The sequence below is a fragment of the Thunnus maccoyii genome, chromosome 17, assembly GCF_910596095.1.
Source record: "Thunnus maccoyii chromosome 17, fThuMac1.1, whole genome shotgun sequence".
Lineage (NCBI taxonomy): Eukaryota > Metazoa > Chordata > Actinopteri > Scombriformes > Scombridae > Thunnus > Thunnus maccoyii.
The window spans coordinates 16,840,403-16,862,904 of NC_056549.1; the positions used below are offsets into that span (position 1 = coordinate 16,840,403).

General features: G+C 44.6%; 1 protein-coding gene across 11 annotated transcripts in view; it reads left to right on the top strand.

Moving 5' to 3' along the window:
• The window catches only part of nhsl1b (NHS-like 1b), a 110,698-nt gene that overhangs the window by 83,802 nt on the left and 4,394 nt on the right, over nucleotides 1-22,502 (top strand). For 9 of the 11 annotated variants that reach the window (XM_042389943.1, XM_042389950.1, XM_042389952.1 and 6 more), the window contains 6 exons: nucleotides 6,313-6,465; nucleotides 10,123-10,250; nucleotides 12,908-13,112; nucleotides 15,141-15,272; nucleotides 17,099-20,401; nucleotides 21,461-21,593. In XM_042389943.1, the coding sequence (XP_042245877.1) occupies nucleotides 6,313-6,465; nucleotides 10,123-10,250; nucleotides 12,908-13,112; nucleotides 15,141-15,272; nucleotides 17,099-20,401; nucleotides 21,461-21,593 (4,054 nt within the window). Of the gene's footprint in view, nucleotides 1-5,284; nucleotides 5,355-6,312; nucleotides 6,466-10,122; nucleotides 10,251-12,907; nucleotides 13,113-15,140; nucleotides 15,273-17,098; nucleotides 20,402-21,460; nucleotides 21,594-22,502 lie in introns of those variants that run through there. The other 2 variants (XM_042389953.1, XM_042389947.1) reach the window with 2 other exon arrangements.

Genomic DNA, 22,502 nt, shown 5'->3' on the forward strand with positions numbered 1-22,502 from the left:
GCTCTTTAATGAGAGATGCTGCTTGGGCTCGCGTCTGCATGAATTATCCTAATACTGTACGCGTGCCAAACAGTTTGATACAAGCCAAACGGACGCTACTGACAGAACATCGGGACTTGGATTTAGAGAAATTAGAAAGGTTAGACACATGGAGAAGGGCTTTCTATTAACCATTTCAGACCAGAGAAAAACCCACATTTACAGTTGATCTGAACTTTAATTGCTGCAAGTACAGATATCATCAATTAATTTAGTAATCATTTTTTGATTGATCAATTAACTGTTTAGTCTATGTAGTGTTCAAAAGTAGCAAGAAAATAACCATTCCAGTTTGGAAGTCGACAACTCTGTCTGCACAAATACATTTACACATGGTCTGGTTTATTTCTACTGTTATGTGTATGGACCCATGTCTGTGTTTGAGAACTGATGACAGGTTATTAACCCATAACAGCCGTACTTTATGAGAAGGCTGAACTCTTAAGAAGAAAATGACATTTACAAAGACATATTGCCCACATTCAGAGCTTCATAACTCAAGGACAACAAACAAATATTGCAAACAGACACTTGAAACAGCATACAGCAGACTGTGCAGAAACACTGACTGTTACCGAACAATACAAACACAGACAAATCCAAACTGTTGTCTGCACACCCGTACAGCTGAAAGGTTCAGATGAGCAAGGTCTTAGGGGAGAGGGAGGAGGAGGAGGAGGAGGGGGGGGGGGGGGGCCTTTTTACCCACAAATTCAAGGATCATTTGCAGTCCCATTCAAGCTCTTGTTGCAGCCCACCCCCTCCCTCCTTTCCACACACCCTCTCTCTCCACTCTCCAACCATTTGGGCTGAAAAGAAATACGGCTACAGAAGGAGGGGCAGTCCTGCGCTCTATGGGTGTGTGTGTGTGTGTGTGTGTGTGTGTGTGTGTGTGTGTGTGTGTGTGTGTGTGTGTAGGTGCGTGTTGCGTGGGTGTGTGTTTGAATGGATGGGTGCCCGAGTGTGTGTGTGTGATAGATTGTGAGCAGATCGGACAATAGGAGGATTGTATGTGATCTATATTCATGTGGCACAGATTCAGTGGCCATGTGCGCACACAGCAGACTTGGAATGATCGGACAGAGGAAGGAGGGTTGATTTAAAAAAAAAATAATAATAATAATAGGAAAAAAGGAGATTTATGTAGAGATACTGAACACAATTTAATTTTTTTAGACACTTAATGTAGCTGAGAACTTGGGCTGAATCTGCGTTATCTTCTTCAATAATGGTGTTTTACTCACCATAAATATCTACAAAATGGGACCAAACAAGATAAATTACAGTGCATTAGTGAGATTTATGGTAAAAATGATGTTTCCTGTTTGCATGCAGGTGAGAGCTGCATACATCCTCCTGAGAATACCTTGTGAAAGGATGTACAAGGTGGAAGGTAGCTGATAGTTTAATTAGATGCATAAATATTCCCCAGATGAGTCTGTCGTAGCGGTGAGAGAGGCAACTTTTGCAAGAGCAGAATAAAAAAGTAGGGAAAAGAAAGAAAGAATGAAATGGGTATCGACATCCACAGTAAAATAGCACGAGTGTGTCTGTTCGCTCTTATAAAGCGTGTTTAACTTTCAGCTATATTCAGAGTCCCGCAGAGCAAAGAAGAAAGAAAGCGTAGAGAGAGAAAGACAGCGTGGAAGAGAACGAGTGATGATGAGAAATAAAGGGAGAGGCAGCCAGAACTCCTTGGTAACCAAAGCACAGAGGAACAGAGGGGCCGGTCCTACACCCCTCCCGCTGTGTGTGTATCTATGTGTGTGTGTGTGTGTGTGTCTCCGAGGACCGGACTGCCTCAGGGAGGGAGTGGTGGTGGTTGTGGGGGGGAGTGGACCGTGTGTGTTTAGAGAGAGAGAGAGATAGGGGTAAAGGCTCATTGTCAGCGTAGTAGACACTCTCACACACTCTCCGTAAAGCCTCTGTGTAGTGAGAATGTGAGCGGAGTAGAGCCGATGTCAGCACTCCTTCATCCCGTCTTTCTCTTATTCCCTGGATTTGTCTTATTTGTCCCTCGTTAGGGCACTTTTTTTTTAACGAGAGAGATACACACACTCAACCGGAATAATGGTGTTTATCGGGACCTCGTTGAAATCTGTGATTAAATACTTCAAAAGGAAGGGTAAGATATGTTTACTTCTTCATATGAGTAGTTTTCTCAACATTAAAACTAGACAAATAAGTTTGTTAAAATTTGAAGAGATAATCAGTCTTTTTGACAGGAATATTATCTGGGTCTGAATTTCCTTCAGCTTTCCCTTTATTTAAACTAATTTAATTTAACATGTTAAATAGCTTCAGTAAGGTTTTTCTTGAGCCTTAATGAACTGTATAAAAATTATTACAACTAATGGTTTTCCTGTGGGTGTGTTACCTTCACTGCTGCCTCTGCTGAGCCCAGAGACCCTCTGTTGCACCCTTGTTACCAGGTAACCACTGGGCCAAGACTTTACAGAGCTGACAACTATTAGTACTAAATGGCCCAACAGCATTTGTAAAGGTGGCAGCTGGAGGCATTTAAAATCACAGCCAGTTTATTACAAATAGTTTGCATCTGTCCTTGCTTCTTGGGACAATTTTGAAGTTTTCTTATGTTTATTAAGGTCTAATTTGATCTTGATATAAAAGGAAATCATTCCAGGTCTTCATGCCATATATGTAGATTATCTTTAGGAGGATTAGTTAATGCTCCAAGGCTATTATTTTATTAAAGCCTGTTTATTAAGCACGTGAGGATGTGTAACAAAGACCTGGTTGATGCAGGCCAAGCTGCTTGTGCCAACTCTAATCTCAGGTGTATTTATAGCTTGTGTGTTTGTGTGTGTATGTGTGTTGAAGTCAAGGCTGAGGTGATTTGTTTAATCATTAGCTCAGCATTTTTGTACTTCTCACTTCTTATCCTGCTATCCTGCACATGTATGCACTTTGCTCCTTAGTTGAGCAACTTGGCCCCCCACTGCAGTCCTGTACTTATTATTTTGGGTCCATGTCATCATGAGACTACAGATGTTGATGAAATCAAGGGTGCACAAACTTGTACTTATTGAAAGAGGAAGGGTTGTTAATTAATTTTGGTCAAAGTTTAAAAAATGTCCCCAAAGGATTAGTGCATCCTTCACATTTCACTATTTGAATTGTGTTGTTGTTTTTTTCCAGATTTTACAGTTAAGAGGACTTGTAAAGAGGCTCTTAAAAAAGAAAAAAACTGAGACAAGGACCATCATTTTGCCTAGTATGTTGACACTTTATGTTATGTTTCAAAAGCTGATCTGAACCATGGCAATGCTGACCCTTGTGAAACACAGAAAGTTGTATCATGCGTGAAAGTCAATACACGATTGGCTAGTGGGTGATCTGGGACCCAGTTCAGGGTTAACATAGATATCGTCAGCACAATCAATTTTATTGACCAAAACAGTGAATCCCTCATGTGTATGTATGTGAAACAGAGTGTGTGTGTGTGTGTGTGTGTGTGTGTATGTGTGCAGATGTATTTTCCAGGGATTACTGTACAAATTTTTAGCACTGATGCACCTTGTGGATTGTTTGTGTCCTTCAGAGTTTTCAGTAGCCTGTTTGCGCTCAGTCTGTGTTTGTTAATGGGCATAGGGAGAGCTGGGATGTCAATGGACAGAGGGATTAGTGGACTTCTGAAAGACTTTCGCGCCATAGTCCGGTGTGGACTCTTGTGTGTGTTGAGGGGCTAGAGGGTATTGTGGCACTGAAAGGCCTGATGTGGAGACTGATGCAGAGGGACAATACAGGCTTTGTGTCCACAGTCCCCATGTCCTTGGTGGGCCTATAGCCCGACTGAGGCCTATTCAAACCCCATGGTCAGAGAGGAGGGTGGGGGATGGCTACCTGTGCTGAGTGTGTGGGGGAGAAGTTTTTAAAAATTGGGTATGTATAACCCCTATTTAGCCTGGCGAGCTGATTTAATAATGTGCTCTGATTCACACACAGCTGGGGTGTCAGTGCCTTGCTCATAGGTGTGTCGTGACAGTTATTGTGCAGGAGGCGTCAGGCCCGGATTTAAACCTGGTCTAACCTTCACAATTACCTCTACAAGTGAACTGTGTGTTGATTTTGTGGTAGCTGTGCAGTTTTGTGCATCTGTCTCGTGCAACTTTCCGATTCTGACCTGTGGTCAGGCAAGTTTTGCCTCGTGATGTATGTGATTGATTATTCTGACCAGGGGAGGCATGCTGCAAGACAGCATGTGTAACAATACAGTTATACAATCACATTTACATATACACACACTATCTAGCTGTTTTCACCCATCACACCTATCTGACAGTAGGCGTTTACTATAACCCCCTCAGCTATGTTGTGTGGCACTCTTTTTGTCACATTAGTATCAAATGACATTTAGTGACTAACAGATGGGTTTGGTTATAAGAGATTGAGTCAATAAGATAGCAAGCAATCAGTCATCAAAAATACACTGAATTATTTCCTGGTGCCTTTATTTCTGCAGCTTGTAAAAGCCATATGGGTGCAGCCTTTTCAGTTGGATCCAGGCCTGTTGTCTTTGTGTATAGGTTTGAAGGTAGCAGTAAAGGTAGATGGGGAGAGAGTAGATATTTGTGAATGAAGAAGACACAACTCAGAAGAGTTTGTAACAAAGTGAAACATGAATAAACACAATGACCCCTCTCCTCTGCTGGAGACGCAGTCAACAGCCGCCCATTCCTCAACAAGCTGTGGAGACAGACGTTAAGGTACCGTTAGTCATCAGCAGCAGGATCATAGAAGCAACACAACCGAGTTTTATGGACTGTCCCATTTTTGCTGATTAAACTAGTAATTTAAACATAACTATACTTATTAGGTTGCAGACCTCTCTTATGATCACATATGGTCCAAGACCTCTTTTGAAATGGTCAGTATTGAGATCTATCAGTTAGTTATACGTACTTCAAAGCAGCTACACATTGTCTCACACTTTCTCTGATGACCAATTTGCAGTCGTTGGCCCCCGCCCTGACCCACTGCCTCGGAGGCCTTCTCTCCTCCCCCGACACAAACACACACACACACACACTCACTACGCATCCTACTATGGCTCATTTGCACCTGTGAAAAAACTCACAAACAAAAACACTCTGCACACACTCCCATCCCCTTTCCTGACCCATCCCCTTCCTCCTGGTTCATCCAGACTTCTCCCTCTGTCCCAGTCAGATGGACAAGATGTTTTGGTCAGGACAGGGACACACAGACTAAAGGTCTTTACTAACATTTGGCTGTTTAAATGGAGATAGTACTACATCCACGATCACCAACTTTGGCTTGGATACGCTCCCTTGGTAAGCCTAACTTTTGAGTAGTGTGTGTGTGTGTGTTTATTACATTGATATTTTCACCTCAGCAGTTTTGCTTATATTTGAGTGAGAAAGCAAGCAATGAAAATAGGCCTCAGTTCCTGGTTCATCAGCATTACAAGTCACCAGTGGCGAGGGATGCAAAGATCAGCATCATGAAGCCCTGTTAATATTTCATTGTTGAGTGAGAGAAGTGCTCTTAGAAATAAAAAATACATGAAGAATTTGGTAAAAATTGTTGTTTACTTTCTGTTCATCTTAACCAGCTGTGTAAGTTGTGTTCAATTTTGTGTTAACTGACCTTGCTTGGAGTTGAGCTCAAAAAGTTGGCTTGCTTGTTTACAGTTTTGTTGCTTTGTTTCCTTGGAGTGACTTTCCCTGGATTTTATAAGGATAAAGTAGCTTACTTCAGGAGGTTTTAGTGGCCTGTTTAAATTGTCTGTGCTTGGTATCAGCTGGTCAGTGTTTCCCTCCAAACTCTTCCCTCCCCCTTTGAGGTGTGTGGCTTACTGTGATGCCTCACATAAGTGTCATGTTGAAGGTGCGGAGGCTGACACCTCGATGCAAAGCACCTAATTCTCCTCCCCCTTCCTCTTTTCCTCCAAACACAAACAAACCTCCCCAACAGCCGGTACTACTTGTTGAGGGAATATTCTAATCCGTGATGACTTACTGTTTTCCAAAGGTTTGATCCTAGAATGGGTGAACTGGTGCAACTGAAGCACTAAGCATATTCCAAGTTAATAAACCTGAGTTCTGTGATATTTGAGTCTGACTACAAATGACATATTTATTTTTACATTTTTAGTAAGATATGAAATTCACTTTCTTGCCAAGAGTAGCATCTACTTGTTTCACAATCCCACTGTGAAGATAAATGATATAGACGGGACAAAAAGTCTTAAAAATGTCTTTAACGTTCATGATCTGTGTGTCTCTGCAGCGGTGTCTAACCTGGATGAGGAGAGCAAGTGGACGGTTCACTACACAGCTCCGTGGCACCAACAGGAGAACGTCTTCTTACCAGGCAGCAGGCCGCCCTGCGTAGAAGACCTGCACCGCCAGGCCAAAGTCAACCTTAAGACCGCCCTGCGAGGTAAGAATCATTACAAAAGGGACCACCTCTCTGACAAAATTAGGTTTAGAGGAGTCATTTGACAGCTGCTGGGAGAAGTGTTTACTGTCAAATATTTGATGAATATTAACACCTCATGAGGGGAAACTCAACGTCACACACAGCCTTTTGACTGTTTCACAGGCCAAATATAGTTTGTAAAATAACCTTAAAGTAACAGATGGTTATACAGTATCCTGTAGGAATTTTGATTGTAATTTGGCTGTTGATGGTTTAACACCTTGCTGTAACATCAGCTGGAGAAAATGCAACTAGGAGGGCAAATATGCAATTTGGTGATTGTTGTCTATGCTTGGGAGTCCAGAGCAATATTGTCTTGATACACACAGTGTATATGTGGTAATGAGTAAAGTGTTGCATTACATGAAACACAGAAATGATCAAAACAGGAAAGGAAAATTAGTTTATTTACCTCATATAGTATCAGCCAGATCAACCAAAATATACACACTAACTCTTACCACACTCACTAGTGGGAATGTTGTTATGTCATCCTATTTGTTATGGCATCAAGGTGAAGACCCCTGCATGCCGTGTTTGTCCACAGTGTTGTAAACGTGTCCAAACCTGTAATTTGTGTTCAGGCCAAAGTTTAGCCAACAACACAACCGTGTGAGACCCTTTTCTTTTTGTTTGTCCAGTACGATCAGACAAGAAGGGACACTGCCTTCTTGTCAAACAAACACAGGGAGTCAAGTCACAACATAGTGGCAACTTTAAAAAAAATACTCAAACATTCCCAGAACAGGAAGTAGGAACACCAGTAAATGCCAGCACTAGCTTCGCTTAGAGTTCCTGGGAGGGTTGTGTTTTCCACCCATTTCTCGGAAAAAGGCTTGAGAGGCACGTGTGAGGGAATGAATATCAGTGTGTTGTAGGTGTGTGTGTGTGTGTGTGTGTGTGTGTATGTGTATGTACATGCATACATTGGTGGATGTGTCACAGTGTGAGCCTGTTGTTTACATATTAAGGTGGCCTTGTGTGCCAGCAGATAAAAACGAGACTGAGATAAAGAGAGAGAGAGATAAATGGGGAGGAGGTGGTTGTAACTGGATGCTTACGGTGTGTGAGTCACCTGTTCACACATACACACACTGTAGTTCTTTTCTTTGCCATTGTTTGACCCCTGTGCTGTTGTATATTACTTCCTGCAATATTGATGTTGCTGGGTACGCAAACACCACCTGGGAGGTGGGATTAAAGCAGCTCCCCCCTCATCCTGTCACCGCCCAGCCCCAGGGGTCCTAACTGAAAGCCAACAGGTGTCCAATGAGAGCACCTGTGCTGTCCATTTGATTCTTGGTGTGTGTTTTAGCTCTTAAATTCCTTGTCCACTCCCAGGAAGTTGAGAGTGAAGTTTACCCAAGTTACAGTTTAGACATGTAAGAATAGATTTAGGATTTTTCTTTTCAGTAATGAAACTGTCTTTGTAGCAATTAAACTACTAATTCTATATTTACAAGGCATTTGTTACATTTTATAATTTAGAGATTATATGATGAGGTTAAACCATGTGCAGTCCCTGCTCTCATGTACATGTAACCAGTCACACTATCCGGTGACACCAGCATGAGCATGGCAAGGTACACGAGTTTTGTCTCTGCTCTGCAAAGCAGAATAATCAATAACCAATCAGATGACAATGTGCATCCTCTCTGTTTTCTCTGAAACACTCACATGGTATTCGAGGCTTTTGCAGGCGGCTCGCGAGTTACAGCAAACGTGCCAACGTGCTCGAAATACATTAGAGAAGTTGCGTCATATGATTATTGTCAATAACATCCTAGAATTGTGCATTAGTTCAATTACTGATATCACTCATTGATAACCAGGGTCAGTAACAGAGACAGAGTGAAGGTCACAGGGCCACTGCTATGTTGTGGACCAAAATGGATCTAAATGAAGTTTAAAAATACTTTTTTTATGGTTCATTATAGTTAACTCAGGCTCCAAATAGGTGTAGTTTTTTAACATATTACACACTTCAGTGACAATCTTTTGTGGACATCTGTGACACTAAATAGGCACAGAACTGCTAGAGTCAATCAGTATTACACATTTAATTTACATGCCACTGTAAAATATACACATATGCAAACACCCTGCTCATATCATTATATTATTTCTTCCCACAACGTCCTTTATTCTCTCTGCTTGTCTCTCGTGTCACTTTCCGCTCCCCTCCCATCAGTTCTGCCTAGCAACAAGCAGCTCATCAGAGCTTATTTATTTTATCAACCGTCCCCAATCACGCAACACCAATCATCTTAACAGCTCTGCTCCCCGTAATCATCCTCATTATCATCATGCTTCCCGAATCTCTTCTTCCACACCGCTGCCACATCAGCTCATTGTTACAGTAGCTACCTTTTACCAGCCCCTTTAGGACCCATTAACTGACAGTATTATTCATACGCGACGTGTCTGTCCATAGAGATGGATGGTAATTAGCTGTGGAGATAGATGACACAAAAAAGGGATCAAAAGCTGCATATTTGAGGTGCCCAGCTTGTAGTGATGTGCATGTGTGTAGTACACATCTATAATACACCATGAATAAATGCCAAAGAACAAGAACATGCATGCTTGTCAGTTGATATGCTACTGATGTAGGTCAGAGGGACATGTTAATATTTTTTCATGTTGAAGTTATCTGCTTTATTTGGATATAAATAAATTTACCGTCACACTGTTTATTAGATTTCTTTATCTACAAGGTTATGGAAATCAGCAAAAGCACACAAATCTCTACTGTGTGTTTTTGTCGAGGCTGTAAAAATAGTACTACTTGAATGTAATCAGCTATTTAAACACTAGACAGAATTCATCAGTAGATATTTACAGAGAAAGAGAAGGAGGGATGATGTGCTAAATGCCCCCTGAGAGAAGGGGGTGGGAGGGGGGGGGAGAGGGACAGTTCTGCCATCTGTGTGTGACAGACTGAAACTGATACCCCCTCCTCCGGTTACATGCACACACAACACACATTTATGAAGTTAGCTCTTATCTCACATTGATATACACACACCGACACACATATATCACAACGGCGTCACAGCAGGTGGTGACGCAAGGAGGTGTGAGCAGCACTTGGCAGCATCCAACAGGGACTCACGTGACTGACACACACACACACACAGACACACACACACATACACAACCAATGGTGTGTTCTACTGTACACAGATGATAAGTGTTACACGGCTATGTCGGTGTGTGTGTCTCCTTTCTTTACTGTACTGTTATTGAATTATCTGTTCACAAATTAGCTTGTGTGTGCAGTGTGCATAATACATTTCTTGAGATGAGTATTGTATTGAGTGTCAAATGTGTTAAAATAGTCAGTTAAATTAAAAATATTAACACATAATAAATGTTTTTTAGTTCAGTGAAAGCAATGAACTCTTGATCATGTTTTTTTCTCCAAACTGTGTGCATATTGTGTATCATACTCTACAAAAGCTGTGCTCTCAGACTGGATTTTCTCCTGATAAATTCTTCTCAAATTGAGATTTGTTATCATAATGAGTATCTGTTTTCGTTTGAGACAAAGATCATAGCTATCAAATGTCATTTTTGTCGGTAACATATTTCTCTCTCTCTCTGTCTGTCCTCCAGAATGTGACAAGTTGAGGAAAGATGGTTTTCGGAGCTCCCAGTACTACTCTCAGGGTCCCACTTTTTCTGACCCACTACAGTCCACCAGCAGCCTGCAGGATGAGGAGGATGATGAAAATGATAAGAAGGTAAACATATATGCACAGCATGTATACACGCATCCATACATATGAACACTGCTTTCACACACACACATCCAGACACACAAAACTGTCTGGGTGCAACTACATTTTGAGATATAAAAAGTGTAGTGTGTGTGTTCACAGGACTGGTTTGCAGTCTTGTGCTGATTCAGCAGCATGGCAATTCAGTGCCAGTGATTCTCACAGTGTCAGTCTGCCCTCCAGTGGTTGGAAATGGAAATGCATGTTTTATCCATTGTCAGTCTTTAATTTTGCACATTAATTATCTCTCAGCTCCTGATTTATTTTCTCATTTATATTTACAATAAGACAATTAGCAGTTTTAGACCAAAAGATTTTGGAAAGTACCTAAAATATGTCTATTCATTGGTCTGGTTCAGTTTTTGTTTGTTTGTTTGTTTTTTTAATTCAAATAGATTTGTCCAGTGAGTTCTTCCACTCTTATTGGGATTGTGCTAGATTCTGTTGTATTTGATTGGGATTAATGGCACATGGATAACCAATGCTAAGCTAACCATTGCATTTAGCTGCAACTGTCAGAATGCATTGTGAAAAAGATGAATTGATTGCTCAACTCTTTTTTTTAATTTGTACTCTGCCTGGTCTGTCATTATTTTTCAAGCAGAGGTAGGGAATAAACATATACTGACTTATGTTGTTTTTCCTCTACACTTGTCGGAGCTGCTGTTTGTCTAATGTCACAGAACTGTAATTTCATAGGAGGGTGATACATGGAGAGAGAGAAGGGACAGAAAAATAACAAGAGACAGAAACTATTATTTATTGCTCTTTTGTCTGGCAGACAATTAGTTTGAAGTGTAAATTGTTTGACAGCCAGATATGCATCCTCTCCTTTCCTCTGCGCTGCAGTTTTTGTTTCTCAGTGACACAAACAGCCACACATGATATGAGGGGTCCTGTAAGGGTCAGAGGTTCTTCCACATAGTTCTTCCTAATTATCAGGTTCTCTTTTGTCCCACAGAGCCCCTCGATTCCAGCCGTGCTCGTTTCATTCCTGCCTCCACCCTTGACCTTCATAACATGTTGTTTCGCTTTCTAAACTGTCCACTCCCATCTCTCTTTTTTTGTCTTTCTACTTTCTGCACGCTATCCCCCTCTTTTTTTTTTAACCCAGGCCAATCCCCTTCCTCTCTGCCTTCCGTCCCCCTTCCTCCGTTCCGCTGTTTGCTCCCTTTCCCCATCACTTCCTGTTGTCCTGAGTTCAGTGAGCCTAACTTTGCCTGACAGCAGTTTCAAAAGGAGAAACAGGGCTCCTGGTTGAGCCACAATGATGCAGAGTAACAAGCCACGCTTGCTACCAAATTATCTATCGCTGAGGTTTTTTTCCGTCCATCCTCCTGTCTTCTCCTTGTTTTGGTGCCCCCTCCTCCCCATTTATCCATCCATCCGTGCTTTGTCTGTATAAGAGCAACAATAGCCATCTTTTCCAGTCATTCTGATGTTTGGGAATGTCTAGATAAACACTGACGGACATAGGGAATACTATTGTAACATTTTGGGGATTCTGGAAAACTGTGCTGCACTTCTTTCCACCTCTGCCCAACAAAATTGCTTTGAAGACATCAGTTTTTTTTCCGTGGCAGAAAAACTGAAGGTGTTCCACGCGTGATCGATCAGGCAAAGATTGAATGATGCAGTGAAAGTGACAAGTAATGATTTTTCTCCTGGAATTGATCTATAATCAGAAAAAAATGGATTATTTGTGTTCACTGTCCTCTGGACTCAGGTGTGTAGTCACATTCATTTAAGAATATAAGCTCATACGGACGTGACATTGACTTAAATATTCAGCAAATTGGACATGAAAATATTTTTAGTTATGTTTGAGTCAGTATTTTGAGGTTTGCTGTTCACTAATAGGCTCAATTTCAAGCCTGAATGTTGTAGTAAAATGTCTGTTGCCTCTCTGCAGTAAAACCTACACTATGATTCAGAACTATTTGTGTGTGAATACAGTTTAATGCTCAAGTGATTCTCTCTCTTTCTTCACACTGTTGCTCTCTTGCTTTTATCCTGCCATCTCCAACCGGTGTCGGTTTAAGCTGATAGGTTTTTGTGTGTGAGAGAGTGACTGTACGTGTGTGTGTGTGTGTTTCCATTTGGGCATGATTGATCGCAAAATACGTTTACAGCACTGCAAGCTTCTAAAGGTCACAGTAGTGTAATAAAGTGTGTTTGTATGTGCCAATATATCCTGGACAGTTATAGTTTTGGAAAATTAAGTTCTATTGTGTTTTATTGTTCTACTCCCACTCACATTTTCTTCTATCATCTTTACAATTCAGCCTGATATTTTTCTTAATCCATCTTTCTGTGTTGTAATTCAGTGACTAAATCTTTATTCTCTATTACCTTTCATTACCTGACATCTCTGTCACTGTATTTTCTCTTTTTCTCTCCCCTCTGCATTCATTTCTCTTCCTCCTCCTCCTCCCATCTCATCTCACTCACCTTTCTTTGTCATTCTTTCATTCTACTATCCCTGTCCCCTCTTCCCTTTTTCCCCTCTTCTCCTCCTGTCCTCTACTCTTTCCATTCCCGTTTCTCTCTCTTTTCTCCAAAGTCCCTCCCCACTTCATGTTTTACAGCTCGTTAATCCCTTCTCCCTCTCTCTCATGCAGTCTACAGCTTCGTCAGTGGAGGATGACAAATCTCAGCTGTCCATGAGGCCCCAGACCCCGCAGGGAGGCGGCGAGGAAAGGGAGGTGTTAGAGGTTGACGGAAAGGTGGTATGGACCAAATCCGCACCCCTCCCCACCCCGGAGGAGAAGATGAGGCAGACGGCGAAAGCCGTGCCCACAGACATAGTTGCCATCAACGTCACAGGTATGACCTCTTGGCAGCAGCATTCATCCAATCATTTTGTCCATCTCTCAACCACTAGAGAACCAATCTCCATTAGTGTCAGTAGTGGAAAACAAATATCCGGCTCCTGTAGTTCCATTTCGCGTAGTGACCTACAAAGATCACACTACTCTTGAGTTGGATCTGGCCTCTTACATCCACGGTGTCTATTCTCTAACATTAACTTCTCACCATCAATCACACATTTTGTTTTGTTTGTCTAAAAGGAATTTTCTGACGTTTTTGGAAATTCACTTAAATAATGGCTTACTGAGAGTTAGATGAGTAGATCAATATCAATTTCATGTCTGTGAGTTTTTAAAAGAAAGATAACTCCATGACATGTTTTAGCTCAGCAAAAAAAGACTGGAGGAGACATCTAAACTCCATCAAAAGTAGAAAAATATGCATTCCAATAATTTCAAAACTATTATATTGATCATCTCTAACTCTCAGTAACATAGCAAATATAAGGGAGCCAAACAAGCCAAATGTCAGACTGTTCCTTAAATCAACCCTCTGTGGGTGAGTGGATATAGACTAATCAATTACTGTATCCAGTCATCCACAGAGATAAAAACTGTACGCGTCAGTCATGGACGTCTGCCTCTCCTGCTGTACCTCTGTGTTTTCTACCCTCTTCCATCATGCTCCTTGGAAATTGACCTTCACCTTCCTTTATGCGTGTGTGAGCGAGCGTTTGTGTGTGTGAAAATGGTTTGACATCTTATCCAGGGATCAAGGCTTTTTCACTGACTTTATGTCAGATCACAGGGCGTTTGACAGATGAACACTCGTCACAGTAAAACGTGTCGAGGCAATTCCCTTGTTAGAGTGCCACATTCTTCAGTGCTACTTGCCACCCAGGAATCATACACATAGATATAACATCTCATTCTGATAGTTCTGGCGTTAAATTTATATGTTAGGTTGTTCTATGTTCTATGAGGGGATATTGTGTATTATTTGGGTTATTTGACTCAAAAACTCTCAGTTCAGTGTCAACATCTGAATTTAACTGCTGTCAAGGGAAATATTACTGCAATCCCACGTCTTTTAGACACTAATGAGTGGTTAATGCGTTCCCACGTCACACAAATCACTGTTGACTTCATCTGCTGTCACTTTAGATTACTGAGAAAGAGAGAGTGAAACACACACACATACAGATCAGGGACTTTTCTGTCACTTTGAGGGGGGGCGGGTTGTGATAGACACTATGTGCACTCATATCAATTTCTATTTCCCTAACGCCTGCAGGCTGTCACCAGCAAGCTAGATAGCAGAAAGAGCAGTTCCTAGTGAGATACTGCAATTCCTTCAGGGAAGCTGGACAGAGAGTGAGAAGGATATTGAGAAGAATGAAAGATGTATGCGTGTGTGTGTGTGTGTGTGTGTGTGTGTGTGTGCATGCTTCACCTCATATCTGTCCTGTGCATGTGTGTTTTTGTGATTAGAGCATGTACCCAACATCTCACATATCTTACATGTATGTTTACAGTTTTTCACACTGCTTATTGGAAATTAACACAAACCGTCAGCCACAAATTTAAGGATTTGCCAGCCTTTGTTGGGACACAAGTCAAGTCCTCGCAGCAGATTCTCTATTCTTAAGTTTAAGCTTTTAAGAGTGAAAATGGCTGGTGAATTTTGTGTATTTTAAGCATCTTGGCTGATTAAAGGATCAGATCAACCAAATGACATAAAAGATTTTCTCATGTACATCTGGTGGGATCTAGCAAGGCAAAAAACATAAGAGATGCATCTCAAAACCTTGGCAATGAAACCAAAACTAGCTGCATCATTGATTGATACCACCAGAGAATATATGGGAGTTTTTTTGTAATTTGGTTGAACTGTCCCTATACTTTTCCTGCTCTGTTAACGCTGCATGTTCAGCTTGAGAAAAAAAAACAACTCTCTGCATGTTGTTGAGTTTGTTCCTTCCACTAACTGACTACTGTTTGCCTGTGTGTCCGCCTACCTTGCTCTCGCCCTCCCGGCTACCAGGGGCAGTGTTTGACCGACAGGCGAGCATCCGGCGCTCCCTCATTAACACTGACACCGTGTCCCGCCGGCCCAAGAAGGTCAAACGCAGAAAGACTATATCAGGGCTGCCTGACAACTTCAACCAAGAGCTAGGTATGGATCACTGTGGGGCAATATGTTGTCCTCTACTGTCCACAGACCTGTACCAACACTCTGGACAAGCATCCCTCCATCTTCCATTACTTCATTCCTTCCTGGATTTACGCTTTTATCAAGTATAACTGTATACACTGAGTCAAGAATGAACTCACCACCAGTATTGTTCTGAGTCATATTCAGACGGAGAAAAATGACCCATGCAAGTCCACAGTGTTGGATCAAGGCCCTGCAGTTGTTCCGTCTTTCCCTGTTTCAATTCTACACACCATGTGTCACTCATTTGCTCCGCTCCACCCTGTTTATCCACAGCCAGGACTTAGTTATGAAATCCTTCTCAGTAGTTTTTATGGTTTTATTTCTGCCCTTTTCCCTCATCTAGAAACTTCTGCCATAATAGAATCTCATGTTAGACTTTTCCTGTTGTCAAATCATGTCACACAAGAAAAGTTCCATCCTTAAATACGTATTGGGCCATAATCCCTCAGGGGTCAACTTTCTACAGCCCTATCTCTGTGCGTTGTGTGTGTCTTTGTGTGTATATGTGCCTTAATCCTAGGGCCATATTGAAAATCTTAGTATGTGTCTCATCTGTGTCTTACTTTTCCGAACATGGACCGATTACTACGACAATGGGCCCCTGATCAAAAGGCCTCATACCATCTTCATTTCTTTTGCACTCTCAACATATGAGGGTTGTATGACAAATATGAAGGTTCAGAGGTCCCCTACCCTTAGTTATTCAGCTGAGCTGGGTGTTAAGTGAGCACTAAGCTCACTAAGCTGACACTATGCTGTGCTGATGGCACTGCATGGCTGAAGTTTATTTACACTTCTGTGAGCTGTAGGATGCAGCAGCATTTAAGGAGAATGTCATTTCTCTGTGCAATAAGATCACCAAGGCTGATAGGGAAAGAGCTTTAAAGTCCAGTTAGTGGCCAGCTGACGACATCCTCTGAATGTCATGATTACTGGGCCGGGGTAATTGTCCCACTGCTTCATCCCTCCCTCTCCTTGCACTAGAGCTGCGAAGTAGACCTGCAGCTTAATCTATCGCAGCAGCAGCAGCAGCCAAGCTGTCACTCCAGCTTTTAGCAAAGGAGGAAGAGAGTGTATGTGTGGTTTAGAGAGAGCGCGAGACAGGAGAGAGAAGAAAGGACGCAAGAGTATATGTTTTGGGGATACGAGCATCAACAGGAGAGCCACCGCAGATGGGAGACACACTAGACATCCTCTCCTGTTTTACAACCCATTCTTCAAATTGTTTGTTTACAATCTGGTATGTTCGGTGTGTGTCTTTTGTGATGTCTGCATGTTTGTGTGTCCTTGTCTCTACATCTATCTGCTTGTTCTGTATGCTCTAGTCTGTGTGACTGTGCGTGACCATGTCAACATTGTGCATGCATGCACATGTGTCTCTCTATTTGTGTCCATGTATGTGTTTGTGTGTTGGCTGCCTCATACCCTACCAGCTGCCTGTCCTGGACCCCAGGGGTCTATTTGCTTTTCTATCGGACTGAGACAGAGCCAGAATAGGAGGGGAAGCATATTAGGGAGTCTTTTTCTCTTCTCTCTGTCACCCCTCATATCCTTTCCTCCTTAATGAAGACCAGAAGTTATTAACGCATGAGACAAGGTTACAGCAAATCAAATTAATTAGCTTCCCTGTGACCACAGTTTATCTGACAGTCCAACCAGAAGAGCAGAAGGCTTTGTGGCTCAAGAAGTTATAGAGAGGATTACAGGTAGTGGAGCAAGAAGAGAAAACAACGAATATTTATATCAATCACATGTTTATCATAGTTTCTGTTTTCTTTTGACAGCAGCAAAAGGACGCGGCGGAGAGCTCCGGCCGCATTCCATGTTCATCCCAGGACAGTATTCCACTTTGGGCCGAGTTGGAAGTGTCAACTCAACGCTCCGACGTTCCCAGACGCGAGACTCGGGCTGCCAGACAGAAGAAGTGAAGATTGTACCCCCGTCTATGAGAAGAATTCGGGCTCAGAGAGGGCAGGGGATCGCTGCTCAGATGGCCGGCATCTCTGCTTCCTCCTCTACAGGAAGCATATCCATCTCCAGTAGTGACAGCTCCGGGATCTTGATGCTGCCACATCAGTTTAACGGAGACCCTTCCCGTTTTCACAGTCTGCCCCGACAGGGTGCCAGGGTGTCCCTCAGTGCTGATCCCATCTACAGCAGCACCCCCATAAAGTCAGAGGAACAAACTACACCCCATAGGCAAATTGGAAAGCTTCAGGTTGACAACACAGTTGTGCACATGAGGAATGCCCCAAGGACAGGCACCCTGCCCAGGCCCAAGTCTCAGGAGGTGAGGGGGACGCAGTCCAGTGAGTGGGGTGGTGGTCCAGCTTGTGTGGTCTCCCCACATGCTGCCTATTCCACCTCGCTCATCCCCAATGCCACCCTTTCTAGCTCATCTGAGGTCATCACCCTCAACACCTCCGGTCAGCTTTCCCACTCTCCAGTCTCAGCTTACCCCACAGTTCGACCACTAAGTGTAGCTTCCTCCACCAACACCGACCCCCTGATCTCCAGTCCCGCAGCATTCACCCAAAGCTCCACCTGTCCAGCCTTGGCCACATCCACCCCTACTCACACACCACACGATAGTGGTCTGATTGCAGCAGCACCTGCCAGCGAGTCAGGGCACTCGGACAGCAGCGCACACAGTCACAGGACCTTGGCCCCCACGCCACCATCCTGTCTGACAGAAGAGCAGTGGATCTACGACACACCAGAAAACGTGGCTGTCCCGCACCGCACTCTGACCTCCAGCTGTTCCACTCCTATCAACCAGCTGTACAGCAGTCTGGAGCTATCCTCCAGGACCACTACTGACTCCAGCTCCCTCTATTCCCAGGACAACGATGGATATTACACCTCCATGCATGTCGACTCGGGCCTGCGCTCACGCAGCCATGGCAGCGGGCACGGGGCAGCAGCTGGACGGGCGGCCAGACACAGCATGTACGAGTGCCGCGAGATGGCCAATCAGGAAGACTCTGGAAGCTTGTACAGTGACCGCTCTCTATCCCGCAGCATCTCCCTCCGCAAATCCAAGAAGCCCCCGCTGCCCCCAGCTCGTACAGACTCTCTCAAACGCAAGCCTGGTGCAAAAAAGCCCCTTGGAGGCATTAGCGCCATCAGTGGTGCTAACGGGCCAAACGGCGCCATGCTCAATGAGACTCTAATTGCCAGCTTGCAGCAGAGCCTACAGATGGGGCTGAGAGGAGGGAAAGGATGCGCCTCTCCCTCTTCACCCTCCCACAGTCCCAGCAGTGACTACGATGACCCTTGGGTGCTACGGCCAAGAAGTCAGAGTAGCATTAGTGCAGGTAGCTCTGCAGCATCGCTAGTAGCTAACGCAAACTGTGGTGGTGTGTCTAACGTATACTCGCTATGCCACGTGACACCTGCTCACAGTGACACCAGCAGCTTGCGTTCTGACTACGCTGATTCCTGGGGCTACTACATGGACTACCCTCGTAACCATGGAGACCAGAGGGCACAGACCCCTCTGGCCCATGCCACAGATAATATGTCGGCCGGGCCTCACCCAGGAGAACTACAGAATGGAGGTGAGATTCACAGCAACAGCCGGGGCCCTGGAGCTCCAGGCCAGGAGGGAGGGTTGGCAGTGAAGCCCAAAACAGCCACCTCCTCCCCTGACAGGGTACACAGACTGACTTCTCCATCTAGCGGCTACTCCAGCCAGTCCAACACCCCCACAGCTGGAACCCCAGTGCCCTCACTCGTCAGGTCTATGTCTCCCTCCAGCAGCCGGCCTAAGCCCAAAGTACCCGAGAGGAAGTCCTCTCTCCTATCCTCTGTTTCCATGTCCTCCTCTTCCACTTCCCTTTCTTCCAACACCTCGGACTCACTTAAGAGTTCCGGGCCTCCTCCGCCACCACCTCCACCCCTGCCCCTTTCCTCATCCTCAGCTCCGAACACCCCTCTCGGCCCACCTCCACCCTTCCCTCCCCCTCTACCACCAAATTCGGGTTCCCCCACTCCTCTGCCAGCTCCCCCTGTTACTCCACAGGGTCCAACTCTGAGCCCGCCACCTCCTTGCTGCACCTCCCCAGAATTCCCTCCTCCTCCATCCCCTGAAACACTAATCCACCCTAGTCTGTCCTTCAATGGGAGCTTCAGTCCTCCCCCTCCGCCTCCCCCTCCTGTTCCCACCATGGGGCCCCCTCCACCTCCTCCACCGCCTGCTTTTATCCCACCTTCCTCCTTCCCATCTGCTGTGAAGGCAACGAAGGATGCTCCTAAACCCGCCGTTTCCAACAGCCCTACAAAGTCACCTAAGCCCCTCATCACCCCCTTTGCGCTGCAGAGTGTTCAGCTCCGCTCAGTCAAGCGGACAGAGAAGGAGATCGACAGCAAAACGGACAACACTACAGCTCAGGAAACAGGGATGGACCTCATCAAGGGTTTAAAGCCCCAGACCCTTGGGAAGTCTCACTCCCAGGAGCATCCCACTGGGTTAACCCAGTTCAACTTCTCTCCAGAAGAGGATTCACGTAATTCCTCACCATCACCTGTGTCAAAGCTCCTAGAAGACTTTTCATTAGACTGCAGTATCACAGACGACACACCAGATTGTGCTGTCTACAATGGAATACCTGAGGATGAGAGTTGCTTTCTTTTAAACGGGAAAGAAAAAGAAGCATTGCCAAGTCCCTCACAGAGCTCCCAAAGCTCCCCTGTCAAACAGCCTCCAGCAATCTCCAAGAAACCTCTCTTCTTTGTCCCTCCATTTAACCCCCAACCAATCAAAGAACAGGTTCCATCTCCGCATGAAGATACAAACAGCCTGTCCAGAACAGAAGACCAAATAGATGCACCACAAAGACAAGTAACAGAAGAAGAGAAAGAGAGGAAAAGTGAGCAACAGGAGGAGGAGGAGGAAACTTTGGCAGAGAGCAGTGAAACATCCACAGAAATCCAGGATGAGTCCCAAATCACTGCATCAGCCAGCCAAGACACAAGTCTTGACCAAGAGCTGCGTACAGATGGAGAGGATCATGAAGAGGAAGAAGAGGACGGAGATGGAACGAGTAGCACGACTGGATCCATCAGCTCCAGGGAGGACGACACAGGTGAGTCATTTGAAGATGATTTTGATTTATTTTTCCTCAAATCAGAATGGGAAATGCACAGACTTTGTGAATAGAGAACAGTTTGAGTCAGAACCATCATTTACTCATTACTTAAGCCCATTACCATAATCCTATATGGTTAGTAGCTGTGTGGCCAGCTCCTCAGGCAGCTGTGAAATTCATTTTGCCCTCCAAAGCAAAAGGAGCCAAACTTGAAACCACAAGCTTTAGAGGTCTGAAAACTGTGAAAATAGCTCAGGAGAAACGGCTTATCACTGGGACAGCAGAGCTATAGCCTCATGAATTCATCCACCCCAACTCTCTCTCTTCTACCCATCCTTCTATATTTCATATACAGAGATCTTGTGGCTACTGTCCCTTCCCTTCTCCCCTCATTGTTCTCTTCTCTGCCTCCCCACACACCTCATCCTCCACTGTACTCGACTGCTCTCCGCCATCCATCCTTATTTCCAAATATCCATTTCTGCTTTTTCCTCTTCCTTTCTGTTAATCTCTCATCCTCAGTCTGTTCTACTCGGCCCCTCTCTATCTCTGCCTGTCCCGCTCCCTATCTATCCCTCCTTCTCTCTCTGAGGTAAGGGAGGGGGGGGGGGGAGCAAGTGTCCCGGGGGAGATGCTTTTCGTGGTTGGAGGGAGAAGGGGGAGGGGCTCCATCCTATCAGAGGGGAGGGGAGCAGATCTGTTAAGGGGATGAAGGGGAGGATGGGGGAGAGCGCGTAAAGTGAGACTGCCTGCAGCGGCTCAGGCAGTCGAAGCGCAGACGTGAGTGAGGAGGTTGAGTGGAAGAGGAGGAGGAGGAGGAGGAGAAAAAGGCTGAACTAGAGGAGAAGAAAGGAAAAGAGGAAACCTAGAAACAGAAAGAGAATGTAAGAGAAGCAGTCCGGCACCACCTCCATACCACTTCAGATCTCATAGGCAGCCAGGTTAAGGCGACGGGATGGAAGCTACATGAGTGTGCGCATGTTGTGCAGAGTAAACCTGAAGTGTGTTTACTCTCCTGTAAATGTGTAACTTAAAGTGAATGTCTCTTCGTCTCAGGTGACGTGTTCGACTCCAGTACGGCTGAATCGTCTCCGGCCCCATCAGCCAACGGGGCCTCAGAGGAGAACATGGTGACCCCGACTCCCACACGGACCCGAACCACTGAGGACCTGTTTGCCGCCATTCACAGGTACTATGATGCACTTCTTTTGCACCACTTGTCACTCGTTTTATCTCCTCCTGCTCCAACTCTCCTCACTTGCTGTTTATCATAGTTTGTACCATTAAGCTAGTTTATTTTTCCTCTCTTGTCATTCTGTTTTCTCCGTTTGTTTTTCTCTCCGCCTTCCCCCTCTTTCTCTGTCCGTATCAGCATCTCATTCCCTCTTTCTCACCTCCTCATAAAACCACAGCGCATCACCCTGAACTCTAAGCTCCTTCCTCCCCCTTCACCTTTCAACCCATGATTTCTCTTTTTCCATCTCCATCCCCCCTCCTTTCATCATCCTCTCCTCCTCCTCCTCCCCTTCCTACCCTCCACCTCTCAGTCATAACTTTACCCGGCGCTGTCCCATCTGCAAGCGTCTACATATCTGTCAAATAGCTGGTCTCTGGAGTCTTCCAGCTCTGGAGAGAGTTGCTCTTTCTGTTCCTGGTCAGTTAAAAGGCCACGTAGAGTCAACAATTGAGGATGCAGCATGAGTCAGTAGTAAGATGTTTCCCGAGACATCTGTGTTAATGTAGTCAGAATAGTGTTGTTCATTCTCAGCAGGAGAAAAACGGCTGTGGCTTCATTCATTATTTAACTACTCGACACCCTCTGGTCCTAATCTAGGTTAGAGGCCACCGGAGAGAGCGACTAGTGCTTTTCTCTCCATCTCTCTCTCTCTCTCTCTCTCTGTGTTTCTGTCTCTCTCTGCTCCTGTGCACTGCAGTCTCTGACATATATTGCATACGTGCTTCCGTGCTTCAAAAGGAGAACACACATAAATTTCTCATGCGGCCCGCCAGTTTGTGTTTCACGGTCACGTGCAGCGGCAGTCGGGAGTTCTCTTGAGCATCACAGGATTTCATTTCACGGGATTTTATTTCTGCTGGC